This window comes from Diadema antillarum, unplaced genomic scaffold, assembly GCF_040938485.1.
Source record: "Diadema antillarum isolate AM-2024a unplaced genomic scaffold, OU_Dant_1.0 seq00001870_RagTag, whole genome shotgun sequence".
Taxonomy (NCBI): Eukaryota; Metazoa; Echinodermata; class Echinoidea; order Diadematoida; family Diadematidae; genus Diadema; species Diadema antillarum.
Window position 1 is genome coordinate 38,836 of NW_027272539.1, and position 14,679 is coordinate 53,514.

General features: G+C 38.7%; 2 protein-coding genes across 2 annotated transcripts in view; both read left to right on the forward strand.

The window, feature by feature from the left end:
* Window positions 1-674: 674 nt before the first annotated feature.
* LOC139712867 (E-selectin-like) overlaps window positions 675-14,679 on the forward strand; it is a 118,141-nt gene continuing 104,136 nt past the window's right edge. Inside the window, exons 1-2 of the mRNA XM_071624648.1 lie at window positions 675-928; window positions 1,332-1,529. Of these exons, the coding sequence (XP_071480749.1) occupies window positions 925-928; window positions 1,332-1,529 (202 nt within the window). The 5' untranslated portion in view covers window positions 675-924. The remainder of the gene's footprint in view (window positions 929-1,331; window positions 1,530-14,679) is intronic.
* LOC139712882 (caspase-2-like) lies at window positions 2,953-14,500 on the forward strand. The gene is made up of 4 exons (XM_071624661.1): window positions 2,953-3,100; window positions 12,135-12,220; window positions 12,991-13,158; window positions 14,261-14,500. The coding sequence occupies exons 1-4, from the start codon at window positions 2,953-2,955 to the stop codon at window positions 14,498-14,500; spliced, it is 642 nt and encodes a 213-aa protein (XP_071480762.1).

The following is a 14,679-nucleotide window of genomic DNA, read 5'->3' on the forward strand; positions in this document are numbered from 1 at the left end:
CAGTGCGCAAGTGCAGTGCTGTAACAATGGAAGTTTTGTACCCAAAGTGCCATCATGCCAAGGTAAACTTTTCCAGTTTGAGTCATGTGCAGGAACGCTTTTCGATGGGCTCTTGTACCTTTTTACGGAATGGAATAGTAGTAACGGACCAACACCGAAGAGATGCCAAAGTAGAGAATGAATGCATGTTTATTAAAGTCCAACAGTGATTTTCATTAATACTACATTTTATTAGTTTATTCGTTAATTCATTTATTGATTAATTCATGAATCGATTCATGTCAACCCTGAAAAAGACTTATGCATGGGTATTTGTTTTAAGATTTGCTGATAAGCTTTCTCACCTCAGGTGTAATAATGAGCACTGTATGATATCGTTGCGCGTTACGTAACTTAATTACATTATCGACATTTTTTGTTGTTGAATGGTTCGTCATTTTCGTCCTTGATATATCGTGCTAGACTCTAAATTCATTCGTATTGACCCTACATTCTACAAGGTCAGTTCATGTTAAATTCCTCGCATTACTCTTTGTTCATATTTGCTTATTTTATATTTAATATGTCCATCTCAAGTTGACTATTGTGTGTTGTATTTCTCTCTCGAAATCAAATGTAGTGTAAAATTGTATCAAATGTGGAAAATGGAACAGTGAATAAACACATCGTGAGAGGATTCTTTTATGGCTATCATAATGATTTCCGTATGTTGACTCGCCCTTTATCTCAGCTAATTCTTGCGTTGTGAGTACGTCGTCAAAAACAGAGCACCTCATTGTCCAAAAAGGCAACTGCGCAGCTGGCCAACGGGTCGAAGTCGATATCGGATGTGAATTCTCTTGCGATGTCGGTTACCGGCTTTCAGGCAGTGCCGTTTCGACGTGCGGTCGAGACGGAACATTTTCTCCTCCATTTCCAACTTGCATGGGTAGACACCTGTTTGCAATCACTACTCTTACAGTGCTATTGATAAATGTGACAATACATTTATATGATTTGTATGTCTTACTGAGATAGGGCTCTGCTCAACAACAACAACAACAAATACGCTCCTGCGTATTCATAGTTTGATAGTTAGTCAACTTGTCTCATGTGATCTTCAGTGCTGATTTTTAATCGTTGGTACTTTTTGAAGGACTTCTATTAATTTGTTCTATTTTGATTTGATAGCATAAATCTGAATGAAAGAAGTGGTTTGGGGAGGGGGGTTAAGATTTCATTTTTTCATTTCATTGGTCTCACAATATTTTTTTTTCCATTTGGACACTTTATCTTGTCTCAAAACAATTCTGCGTGTGCTTCAGTCTACCTTTCTTTGGTTTCATATGCAGTGGACTCTTGCCTAGTCAACCCCTCATGGATAACAGACCACCTCGTTGTTCGAACGGAGAATTGCCTTGCAGGTAGCCGAGTCGTCATCGACGCGCAGTGCGAGTTTTCCTGCGACGTCGGGTTTCGTCTTTCGGGCAGCAACATGTCGACCTGTGGTAGTGATGGATCGTTTTCATCGCCATTTCCAACTTGCATCGGTAAATACAGCTTTCCATTATTGTCACATATACTAAAGGGGGGATAGAGAGAGAGAGAGAGAGAATAGCGACTCATTGATATTTCTACTAGTGGATCACAGCTCTGAAAGATTACTATATTCAACAGTCAAGACTAGTGATCTTTTTAAAACACAAGTTTCATTTTGTTTTTCTTATAACGTAAGTCTCGTCAATTATGTGTAGAAGACATCGATCCATGCAAGATTTCGCGTTAGTCCTGTGATCCCATAATCTAGAAAGCCTTATTAAAAAGGATAGATCAGGGAACTTTATATGTATATGTATATATATATATATATATATATATATACATATATATATATATATATATACAGATATATACATACATGTATATACATATACATATATATATATATACATATACATATATATATATATATATATACATATATATGTGTGTGTGTGTGTGTGTGTGTGTGTGTGTATGTGTGTGTGTGTGTCGCTATTGTCACATTTTATGGTCTTTAAGTTTTATTCCTGACCATGCTTATCTGTGTCCATTTATTTTTGTCATCTACAGTTGACTCCTGCCTTGTAAGTCCCTCATGGATCACAGACCATCTCGTTGTCGCAAGGGGCAAATGCCTTGCCAATCACCGTGTCGACATCGAAACCAAATGCGAATTCACCTGCGAAGAAGGGTACCACCTCTTAGGCAGTGACTCCTCAACTTGCGGGAGTGATGGAAGATTCTCTTCGCCCTTCCCAAAATGTGCAAGTAAGTTTGTTTGTTTGGTTTGGGGTTTTTTTACGTGTACAGAGTCAGTTCTCTAAGGTATTCATATCCAGAGTGTTGCCGTAATGTTGACAGTACTTTGTCACTATTCGCTGAAGTTTTCACAAGTCTTCAAATTCAAATTCAAATTCAAATGATTTTATTTCCATATAAAGTAATACAAAATGATATACATAACGCTTACATGAGTACAGATCGTTTCAAGGAATTTTGAATCACATAACCTTCAACAAAGCATGGATACAATCATAGTAATACTATTATATACTTTATATTTCGATGAATAAACAAGTATAATGTTAATAAGATTTTATTTTAACCTCTATATGGAAAAGAGGAATTCAAGAGAAATCTTATAGGGAATAAGACTGTCGAGACATTAGCAAGCAGTCTTCACAAGCGTCGCGAGGAAAAAGGTTCACTTTACCTCTCATAATTATTTTGTTGAAGATGATAATAATGACAACAAAGGGGAGAAGGATGGCAATGGTAACAACTGTGATAACAACGAAACTGGTTAAGATTTTGCTAGTATGCTATAATAATTGTAATGAAAAAGGTTCCCTAAAAAGAAAATATATGAATAGCTTTGTCGATAAGATTTGAGAGTGTGTTATGCTCATTTTATTCACCTCCGGGGAAAAAATGCATTATCTGCCAGGCGCATCGACCCCCAACAGTCACGTGACTTCATGTGCCTCACTGAAACACGTGACCGACGTTACAACCACGGACAGCAACGCTGTGTCACACAGGACCGACAAGAATGACGGTGTTCATAGCAATCAACGAGGTTGGTGATTTCATCATGTATACTGAACATTTGAACATCAACATTCGGTTCGTTACTCTGTCTTATTGCCTATGTTGGTGCCATGGTTTTGAAATAAGTACCGATATCATAATATATAGACAAGATCGGATGATTGTATGTTTTTATAATCTTTTACAAACAATCATTTTCAAACTTCTAACACTTAGCAAAAAAAAAAAAAAATCCGTGACCATTAAAGACACTCAGTCGTGGCGAGTGGTTTGTGCGGCACGGAGACGAACGCAACACGCTGCCTCCCCCATTCTGTATCAAACGTAGTGACCCCCGAATGAGAATAGCGCTGGCTCAATGGGTCAGCGAAAATACGGTAGGCTACAAAAGAGCTCCCTGTGCTTATCTCCCAACCCAAAATGGCTGTCCCAGCGAGCCACGAGAGCTTCCGAATGGACGCACACTCTCAGTGCGCATGCACATGAAGAGAGGCCGAAAGAGCCACGCGTCTTCTGGCCTCTCTCCTCCAATCACCGCAGCTCGCGGTGACAATATTTGTGTATGATGCGTACACACACACGCACACACGCACACACACACACACACACACACGCCGCAGCGTCTTCTGGCCTCTCTCCTCCAATCACCGCAGCTCGCGGTGACATCGTTTGTGTATGATGCGTAAACACACACGCACACACACACACTTGTCTCAGTGGTAGCATTGCGCAATTGCATGCACAAACTTCGGTCGTTCGGAGTTTACGTACCATTACGGATGGCGATCGGCTGCCTTTAACACAGTAAACGAATCAGTAACTAATAATCTAAGAGATTAGAATTCTGGCTTTGATTCCTGTACGGCAGTCAATAGCCGGGTTCACACGTACACCAATTAGCGGGATCAGGGAGGTGAGACGAAAAGGAGTGGGCACTCTGCCCTGAGGGTTTTCCCTATCACTCAACACAGGATTACAAGGGATCAGTGCCCCAAAGAACAAGTAAACGACCTCTTACGTAACGAGGTCAGTCTGATCGTTATCACTGCTGTTTGATGTTCGATCCTCGGGGCCGCGGTGATTTGGCCCTCTATCGTTAGGAGTATGGACAGGCCAGTTGACTTGTGTGTGTTCACAAGGATGTGTATGAAGGTTTTACATTCTTTATGCAGGCTCACACGGCATATACTCTTGGGACCTGCTAGTCTAAGAATTCAGCTCTCGATAGATACAATAATTTTGAAAATCGGCCAAGAAGAAGTCGAGTTTTGACAATGCAACTGTTTAACAATAGCCATCGTTTTGTTCTTGTCTTAATCAAATTACGACGCAATGTCAAGTGTAAATCCTGACTAGTGCTGACGAAATTCACCTGTAGATCAGCAGATGTTGGGGCTTTTCTTTAGTCTGATGTATCCCTTCATTGTTCGCTCGTGGTGGTTCTCTTGTCATATTTTTTGGGAAACTTGCGTACATCCGCCAAGACATGTTTTTTCTGGTCCCACTAACATATTTTTGAGAGCAATTTTAGTTCTCCAGGGGATGAAAACACTATTTGAATGTTTTTTCGTTGTATGCTGGGGATATATTGAGGCAGGAGGGCTCGAATCTACAACAGAGTGGTCATGATGGAGACTACTATAGGACCTTATCTTGGTGAAATAACTTGCCTCCTTGCCTGGTGTATGGTGAAAACATGTGAGAGTTCAGCGAGAGCTGAACTATCTCACATGTCCTGTATCACTGTATGCCTGATAAGATATTCACCATGGCGCTTTTTTTTTGTCTGCCTCTCTGTTTTTGTTTTATTCTTATTTGAAATCTGAATGGGTATTTGTATGATGGTTGTTGCTGTTGTGGTTGGTATTTTCTGTGCTAGCTTGGTATTAAAATTATTATTATCATCATACATTATTAGGGCCTGTGTTCCACTACTCAGCTGTTCATGTTTCCTTCATATTCTTACAATCAGTATATTATTATTGGTGCTGCTAATCATTATTATTGAATGTTTTTAAGTCTGTGTTAATTTGTTTCCATTTCATGTAAAAGTTATTTCACCATAGGCCTAATAGCATGCAAAGTACATTTGTTCCCAAGAAATCTTATAGTACATGGACATGTAAATGCACATAAATTATAATACCTTGAATACTAGCTGCAAAATTCAAAATGTGACCATGCAACCAGTTCACTGGACATCACAATGCACCAGTGTTGTTTGCAGGCACAGCAATGGGTAATGCACCAGTAATGCACCAGTATACATCACCCACCAGTACCACGTGGAGTAATCCAGGTTCTGGCCAGGGAGGGGTGAGACCCACCAGCCTGTTGACAAGGATTGCGCCTGTGCACTGTGCGGCCAAGCGGCAGTAATCTAGTTAGTGGAGTGGTCTCTTGGGGAGTGCGGCTCCGAGGATGGTTCAAAAGACACTAATCCAGTGCCCACTCCTTTTCCTCTCACCTCCCTGGCGGGATACAAATCTCGAGATTTGCATCGCGATCGTCATCCCGAGTTTTTTGCACGTGTGGACAGAAAAAACCCGAAAATTAGCGGGATAAGCATCGCGATGCTAATCCCAAGAAATCTTGCGCTGGTTCGTCAATTAGCGGGATAATTGGCCGCGCGCTGGTACGTGTGAACGGTCGGGATTACAATCTCGAGTTTTTACATCCCATCATGCAATGCGCACATCACAACAGCGAGGCCTCTGCGAAGAGGTCCTTCACCTCTTTGGAGCACAACAACAACAGCGCGCGAAACACACCACTGACGCGTAAAAGACAATAGACAAAGGTAAGTGCGCGCAAGCAGTGATAGAGAAGGGCGCTGTGTGACCCAGTTTGCAGGCTTTGTTGTTGTCTCTATCGGCAATTAGCGGGATAATTCGGTACGTGTGGACGCTCGCCAAATTAGCGGGATACCGATCGCGATCGCCATCCCGCTAATTTGGTACGTGTGGACGCTCGCCAAAAAACTCGGGATGAGCATCGCGATCGTCATCCCGTTAATTTGTACGTGTGAACCCGGCTATTGGACAAAGGTAAGTGCGCGCAGGCAGTGATAGAGAAGGGCGCTGTGTGACCCAGTTTGCAGGCTTTGCTGTTATCTCTATCGGCAATTAGCGGGATAATTCGTAGCCTTTAAACAAGGCGACTCGCTCTGCGTGCCCCCGTATAGCGCGTTTACCCCACAAACCTGTTGGCCGGCGAGTGGAGCGAGCCGCCTTTATCCACTCGTTCAGGGATGTGTACTTTTGTCGTTGTTGTTGCTTTATATTCTTTGACAAATTTGCGTACAAATTTGACGCAGAAAATACACACGGCACCAAGGCAAGCCTCGTTAATATTAAGTAGAATAAGAATAGTTACTTAATATTAACGAGGCTTTAATATTAACGAGGCTTGCCTTGGTGCCGTGTGTATTTTCTGCGTCAAATTTGTACGCAAATTTGTCAAAGAATATAAAGCAACAACAACGACAAAAGTACACATCCCTGAACGAGTGGATAAAGGCGGCTCGCTCCACTCGCCGGCCAACAGGTTTGTGGGGTAAACGCGCTATACGGGGGTACGCAGAGCGAGTCGCCTTGTTTAAAGGCTAGATAATTCGGTACGTGTGGACGCTCGCCAAATTAGCGGGATACCGATCGCGATCGCTATCCCGCTAATTTGGTACGTGTGGACGCTCGCAAAGAAACTCGGGATGAGCATCGCGATTGTCATCCCGCTAATTTGTACGTGTGAACCCGGCTATTGTGGGACAGCCAATTTTGATTTTTTTTTTTTTTTTTTTTTTTTTTTGGTTACCTTGAGTGTTCATTATTCAATTTCTGGTGATCTGCACAAATTGTCGGTTTGAAAATTTTTACATCGATCCTGCCCCAAATGTGTTGAGATCTTGAACAGTAGCCATTCTTTATAATACTTAATAAACATGAAAAAAAAGGTTTGTTTGCGATGTTACATAACAGTAAATGCAACAGCTATGGTCTCTGGAGGAAAGTTGCCCTCTGCCAAGTAATTAATATAATTATATTTCTATAAATTAGGAATAACAAATGGTAAGGTAATGACAACAGAATCTGCATAGATAATGGTTTTGGATGGGGGGAGGCTGTAGTAGCATGATGGACTCGATGTTTTATACTGCACAAATATGTTAACATGTGAATAAACAAATGTCTCGTTTCTGTCTTGCCTGCTTCTTAGGTAAATCATGGCTGCCATACTTGGCATTTCTTTCCCTGATCTTTCTCGTTATCCCGCTGGCAATATACATCAGAAAGAGGTCATGCGTGCCAACGGTAAGCAGACTAAAGAGTAGTAACCCCTGCCCCCCCCCCCCCCTTTAGAAAACTTCTTTGTTTTATCGGGTTTCGCCTGCGGAGACATAAATTAGCATATTGACAAAAATAATTTTATTAGGCATTTAATAGCTGTCGAGAACAGTATCGATTGCCAAATACTGTTTCGGAGGTTTCTTGACTTAATGTCTCTTTTGACAACTTGTAATCTTTCAACGCTCTAAACCTTATTTTGTTTCTCTTTCTAGAATGGAAATTTTATGTCTTCACGTGCCTATAGGTGTAAAAAGTTGTTCATAGTTCATAGTTTCATGTGCTGAACAGGGGGAAGAAAGAAAATAAAAGTGAAAATATGTCCTATGCGTAGCGGTCACATAAACAATTAGTTGGCTTTGGTGTTCATAAAGATTTTGATACATATAACATAACGTTGCAATTTAGAAACAACGTCAATCGACAGAGGAAAAATTGTCCAATGAGCCACTTCCGTGCTATCAAAATGAGTGTTGCATATATAGGATGAGAAAGGCTGGATGAAGGGTCTTAGCTTAGAACAATAAACATTTCCTGAATCCTGTGCTAACAGTTTCGTGACGAACAAGAATTGGGAGAGAAATGCAAAGCTGATTAAACTTAGACTTTGCCCAGTACCGCATTAAAATGAAAATCCACTGAACGGTTATGTTTGTTTCATGTGTTGGTTTGGTTTCTTTGTGTTTTGAGGGAATAACGCCTGTCTACTCGAGAATTTTAGAAAAGCAAAGTTTGATTACAACCCAACAAAAGGAAACGCTCCCTCATACTGTAGTGACGATGGTGGGATTGTCCTTCCCCGTTCGTCTGAAATCTAAAAAAAAAAAAAAACAATCTAATAATAGAATTATAGAAAACATAACCAGTTTCATTCAAAGAAGTTATCATTGCTAGAGCAGAGCTTGGCTTGATTCATATGTTCATTTTCAATTTTTCAATTATCTTAACGGGAGATAGTCAAATTGTTGTTTTTCTTATTTTTTTAAAGAAAGCAACATTTTCTTTTACCGGGGTAGTCTTTTCTGCTAACTCAGAACTGCCAGGGGCCCTGCAACATATACACACACACAAAAAAGATACTACTGCACATACTTGCAGACATAGTAAAAATATGAAATACAAATTCATAACTATATTAAAACAAAATTAATTAAAAAACTAGCTAAGATAATTAAACGGTTGTACGCAAGCCATTTAAGTAAGAAGAAAATAGTCCGGGAGAGATAAAGTATACATTCACCTCCACACAAGTACCATTCCCTCCTCTCCCCACCCCCCCCCCCCCTCCCCCACCCCGTCCCCACACACATTGGTACCACTCACGCTTGCAAGTATTTCTATATGGACACCATTCACAAAATATATTTGGTAGTGCTTTTTCGATACATTTCCTAATGAAGCGTTTCGAACGGAATCGGATAAATTTTTCGCGATTTTTGATATAAGATAATGAAAAGATTTCTTACAATATTCAGTTCCTAGAAGCTTGATGTTGAAAGGACAGCTTTTTGCTTATCGTTTGAAAAAAAAAAAGATTTCGTATCAGCGTTCTACGGACATAACGCCTCCTATGACCTCTTCACACCTATTATTGTACCGATGCAGTAATAATTATGTGCTGTCCGCAAGAATCTAGTTTCGAAACGTATGACGAATGCTCTAGACGATGTTAATGCACACGCATAGTCTTAAGTATCCAGTTAAATCATTATTGAAGAGATGGAAAAGGAGAGATGTAAACGAGGATAATCAAAGAGGAAATAGAAAGGGGAATTCATATTCCTTAGTTCACCTTATATATCAACATCACGAATTTAGGACTCATATCCAACTGATTTTACGACTGTCTTCCAGCTTTTGTTTCCCCGGCTTTCAAGAAGAACATTTGGTTTTTTGGCAGTCTTAATCGAGGTCATTATTCAAAGGATGTAGAAGCAGTTCGGCATTCGATCATAACACCAAAAACGTGTTTACTGTCTTACGTAAGATAACGGCAACACAAACTTCGGACTTCAAAACAGGAAGATTGATCTAATTCACCGCCTTTGTACGATCCTGAAGATATTTATGGTGCTTAAAAGTAGAAATTGCGTCTGGTTCTATGTGTTACTTTTTATTCTTGTATTTGTTTCGTAAACGCAGCCTGACATCTTAAAGGGATGGTTTGGTTTTGGTTGAGATTGGGGATTCAGGTTTTAATTTTTGCGAGATAATTAGAAATCACTCATGAAATGATAACAAGCATACAATTTTAAGGAAATTCAAAGTTTATTAGAGGAAAATCGATCTTGAAAAAACTGAGAAATCCAAAAACAAAGTAAAACAAAGTGTTCCTAATTAAAGGTGGGTTCCACCTTTTATTAGGGCATCTTTGTTTTTGAATGTCTCAGCCATTTCAACACCAATTTTCACCAGGTGAATTTTGATTTACTCTTAGATTTGTCTTCTTTTTCATATTTCTGCGATATTTCTCTTTATTTTAAAAAAAAAATGGAGTCCCATCCCAACCCAAACTATACCATGCCTTTAAATCGTATAAGAGGGGATTATCGAGTCAGATACAATGTTCTCATTCAAAAGTTCAATGGTTTCGTCGTTGTACAATCATGGTGAGCTGATGATCTTTTTAGCAACCAAGTACAGACAGAGTTTAGATAGCTTAGAATTAGGGCTGAGTTGTTGCTCTTATTATGCCTCAACACGACTCGGAGTGTGATTTTATGAAATATGACTAGGCACTTGCATACTGAAGGAAATTTGAATGTTCCTTTTTTTTCGCATCGAATGAGAGATATTTCAAAAACATCTGCCTAATTATGTCTTTGACAAAAAATTCACTATGGGCATTTGATGGCTTACAAAATGGCATCAAGAGGGCTTTGCCCTTTATTTATGTATTTGTTTATCTGTTTGTTTAGTTATCTATTTTTTTTTTCATTCGTTTATTTATTCATTCGTTTATTTATTGCTATTGACCTCCTTTCACAGCACGGCTCTGATGCTGTGGACAACCTTCGAGCCCTGTAGAGTCTACTAACTATAAAAGATCAGGTTGCTGATGGTGCAAGTGAACTGCACATTTTGTAATTACATTATTTTGTATCATTTGTTTAAAAGGATTACCAACCGCTGGATAACTCCCAAGAATGTGCCTTATCAAGTGAGTATATTCTGTCTCAATCAATACGTCAGTTTGATAGCTGTGGATTATTATTTAACACTCTCGGCTGGATATGCTTTTTCTCCATTTTTTTTTTAACATTTCAATACAAAACACCATCATTGATAATTATTTTCAACATTAATTGCAACAGAATATACAATGTAACAGAACCTACAAATTTATCATGAACGATAACAAATCGACGTCAAGTAAAAGGAATATTCAGGAAGGGAAACTGCATCACACCGCACATCGCAAGCCTACTCATGAAATTATGATGGCCTGAGAATATGGTAGTGAAAAGAGGGGAAAAGAAAAAAAAAGTTGGAAAATATTGTGCCAGGAATTTTGCAAGGTTCATCGTGCTGTGTGTGAATGTGCATAGACCTCAAAACAATACGCTATTATAGAAAACAAAATGTATTATGGTTTTTGCTAAATCTGATTTTTAAAAAATCATTCATGATTGATATTTACCAAACACAATTCAGCCGTGATAAACAAGATTAAATGGCTGTACTACCCAAATGTTATTTATATACTGGATGTTATATTCATATATGTGTGTATGTGTTTATATGTGTGCGTGTGTGATATATGTATTTGGAAGTGCCTAAAATAGTATATTGGAGGGATTTCAATCAAATTACATGTACATGATTATTTGTTCCGGCTGTCCAGCTTACAACACTTTTATTCAAATATTTTATATATATATATATATATATATGCTTCTTTTTCTTGGTTCTTGAATTATATCTACATCAAAACAAAAAAGTAAATAAAATTTGCTATTAAAAACAAAAATGCGTGCTTTTCCACTAGATTGTAATGAAAAATAATTCCTGACGAAAAAATAGCAAATTTTACCTTCTGTCTTAGTCCAATTCCATATTTTTCAAGCACATCCAAAAGTACACATATTTTTTTTTATTTTTTATTTTTTGGTATCGTTGTAAATTTTCTTCTAATTTGCCGATGAATGGCAAAGTCCTGTAGGCACAGATACCGCGCCCTCTGAGCCTACTTTGGAATAGTCATGAAGCGTCATGACCACCGTAACCCTTTAAACAAAAAACAGAGGGAACTCAAATACTTCCCCTGTAGGAAAAAAAAATGTTGTAGGAAAAAAATGGTATAGCAAAACGTATGCCTTTTCATCATAATACATATTGCCTTTTAAGAGGTGTGATATAACACTTAGCAGCCCAGCCATGCCAGCGGGAGTTATATTTCCCCAAAACTCGCAGCGCTGATGGAAATTATTATTTCTAAAGGAAAATGTGACTCCCAAAAGACTGAAGATTTATGTTACAACGGTTGCATGTATCAACTTTCCAATTTTTTAAACACGTTGCAATGTCCCCTATCAATCGTTTGAAAATGCCTTTCGGATCGCGTTTTTTGAATTGTTGTGTTTATCAATTCCGTTGTGAGTGAATGGGGGTGCATGAACGTGCTCAGTTCGTATAATCCTGTATAATGGTGTATAATGCCATGTATAAGGCAGGGTGATAAAATCTTGTACATAAATTGTGTATGATCTTCGTGTAAAGATATCTCTCCAGACGTCGACGGATACTACAAGCATGACCACGTGACTCCAGCCACGCCCACTAGGGAGCAGCTCGATCCTAGCGAGGTAACTAAAGAAGTCCTGGATCATCAGTGTGATCACAATTTGTGAATTCATGTGTGTGTGTGTGTGTGTGTGTGTGTTTGTTTGTTTGTTTGTGACATTGGTCTATCGTACAGAAAAGCCAACACGTGATTGAAAAAATAGATAAATTGTTCGAAAGAGCGCGACATTGATCGCTTCAGAATCAAGAGTACATAATCTAAACGTTTATCATATATATATATATATTAAAAACTCGGCACAAAAGTAGAGAAACTATAATTGTGATCGTATATGCTTTAAAATGAGAACAATATAGGCAATATTGAGTAGCGTTTAAAAGTGAAATAATTGTTACTAAATTTAGTTACATGCTCGATATAATGTGTTGAATTGCGCGAGTAGATGATGCAAATGATAAATGTGGAAGGTTTAAAAGAAAATGTAAACTGAGGGATATTTTGGCTTTGTTAGGACAAATTGTGATTTGAATTCAATTTCATAACAATAATTCTGACACGTAAACTGGAACTTTCGAAAGTTATCTGGTATATTGCAAGCGCAGAATGTATCTTTTCTATTATTTCGTTATTTATTGAGTGTAAGCAGGAGGGGGGAGCTATCAAACATTCAAAGTCATGTCTTTCTATTGTTAATGATTAGATAGTGTGGGGACTCCACAGATGCAGTCAATACTAACTGATACTCTCCTTGCTGGACATCATCTATTTTACTAATCATATGCATATTATATATAATATAACAAGTTATTTATTTGGATTTTTTTCTTGAAGTGCTACTGCATGAGCCTGAGAAACAAAGGAATAGTCTTCGTTCTCAACAACAACGACTACGTGGACAGAGGGGTCAGGAAAGGGTCAGAAATCGACGTCATCAATGTGACCCACGTGTTCAACGAGATCGGCTACACTCCTGTTGTCAAACAAAATTTGACCGCACAGGTTAGTTTGTGTAGCTCCATGGTGTCATGTTTATTGTGAGAAAGTATAGAAGGAGGCTAACTTGTTCAAGATGCATGCTGTAACCACACGTCACCTGTTCTGATTAATTTGTTTGTTTGTTGGTTGGTTGGTTGGTTGGTTGGTTGGTTGGTTGGTTGGTTGGTTTTTGTTTCAATGTTGGTGTTGTTTGGTCTTATCTAATTTTTCCCCTTTTTTTTCTTGCTCTTATCATATCCAAATGACTGTATTATATAAATATTTTTGTCCCTAAATTGGACTGGTGCTGGGGTTTCATTTTAAGGGTTTTATAAGGAATTTTCTGACAGTTTCCATGTTAATCAATCATCATTATCACATATCTCAATTTTCATTGCATTCGATTCCTTTCAGTTGTCAGCATGTATGAATTACAGGAAATATCATGATAGCGTGGTCCTTTACTTTAATTTTTATGTGAGCTTTAGAGTATGGCTACACGTTGCAATATTTCTCTTTTTTATTTTCAAACATCAATGACAACAAAGATGTATATTTTGTTATTATATTTTATTATTATGTTGAGCTGTAAATTGAGCTTGTTATCTGATTGAGTAATTTGCTTTTAAATATCTTTTTTATTACAAGGGAACTTACTGTTGCTGCCAACCGAAAGCGCCGGAAAGAAAGTCTGGCTTTATATTCGCTGGTTTGCTAGAAAACATTGAGATGAAGAATGCTTTGCAATCATAACGAAGTACTTTTTCTATCCATGATTGTCAAATTTGTCCTTTCTTCCCTTATCTCTGCTTTTAGGTTTGTTCCAAGCACAGTTTTCATCAACAGTTAATTTCCCCATATGCAATGTAATCACAATGCCACGCCACTCACAAGAAGTTCTTCTGATTTGTCATGAAATAATTTTGCAATCGTTTACAAGACATAAATCTAGAGACAGATAAGTCGGTATATGATAGATATTTGAAAAAAAAATAGTAAATAAGTAGTAAGGAAACTTGATTGATATTCATTAGTGAGTTACAGAAAAGCATCGATGCTTGTGGTTCTTTCACGCATCAGCCAATATGTTATAGTCACGATTTGTATTTGGTTCTTTTATACAAAGGAGATACGAGGAGCTCTGGCTGAGGTCAAGAGAACCATCCGGAAGATTCACACATCAGTGGTATTGGTCTTCATGAGTCATGGGGTACAGGAAGGGATCTACGGCAGCGACGGTGTCGTCATCTCTGTGGAGGATATCAAAGAGATGTTCTCGGGAAAGAATTGCCCCGCCCTCATCGGGAAACCCAAGATATTCTTCTTCCAAGCATGCAGAGGAAGTAAGAACTATTTACCACCTTGACCAGTCCCAAAAGCGATATCGGGTAACATCTGCCGTCTCTCAGAGCAGGTGTGCAAATGCGAACCTTTCCACGAGGTGACACTGTTGATCGGCGTTCTCATCTCGTCAAATTTAAATTTATTTGGTTGACTCCGCTGGGCCTATACTATACACTAAAGAGCATTGTGAACGCGGCGGGG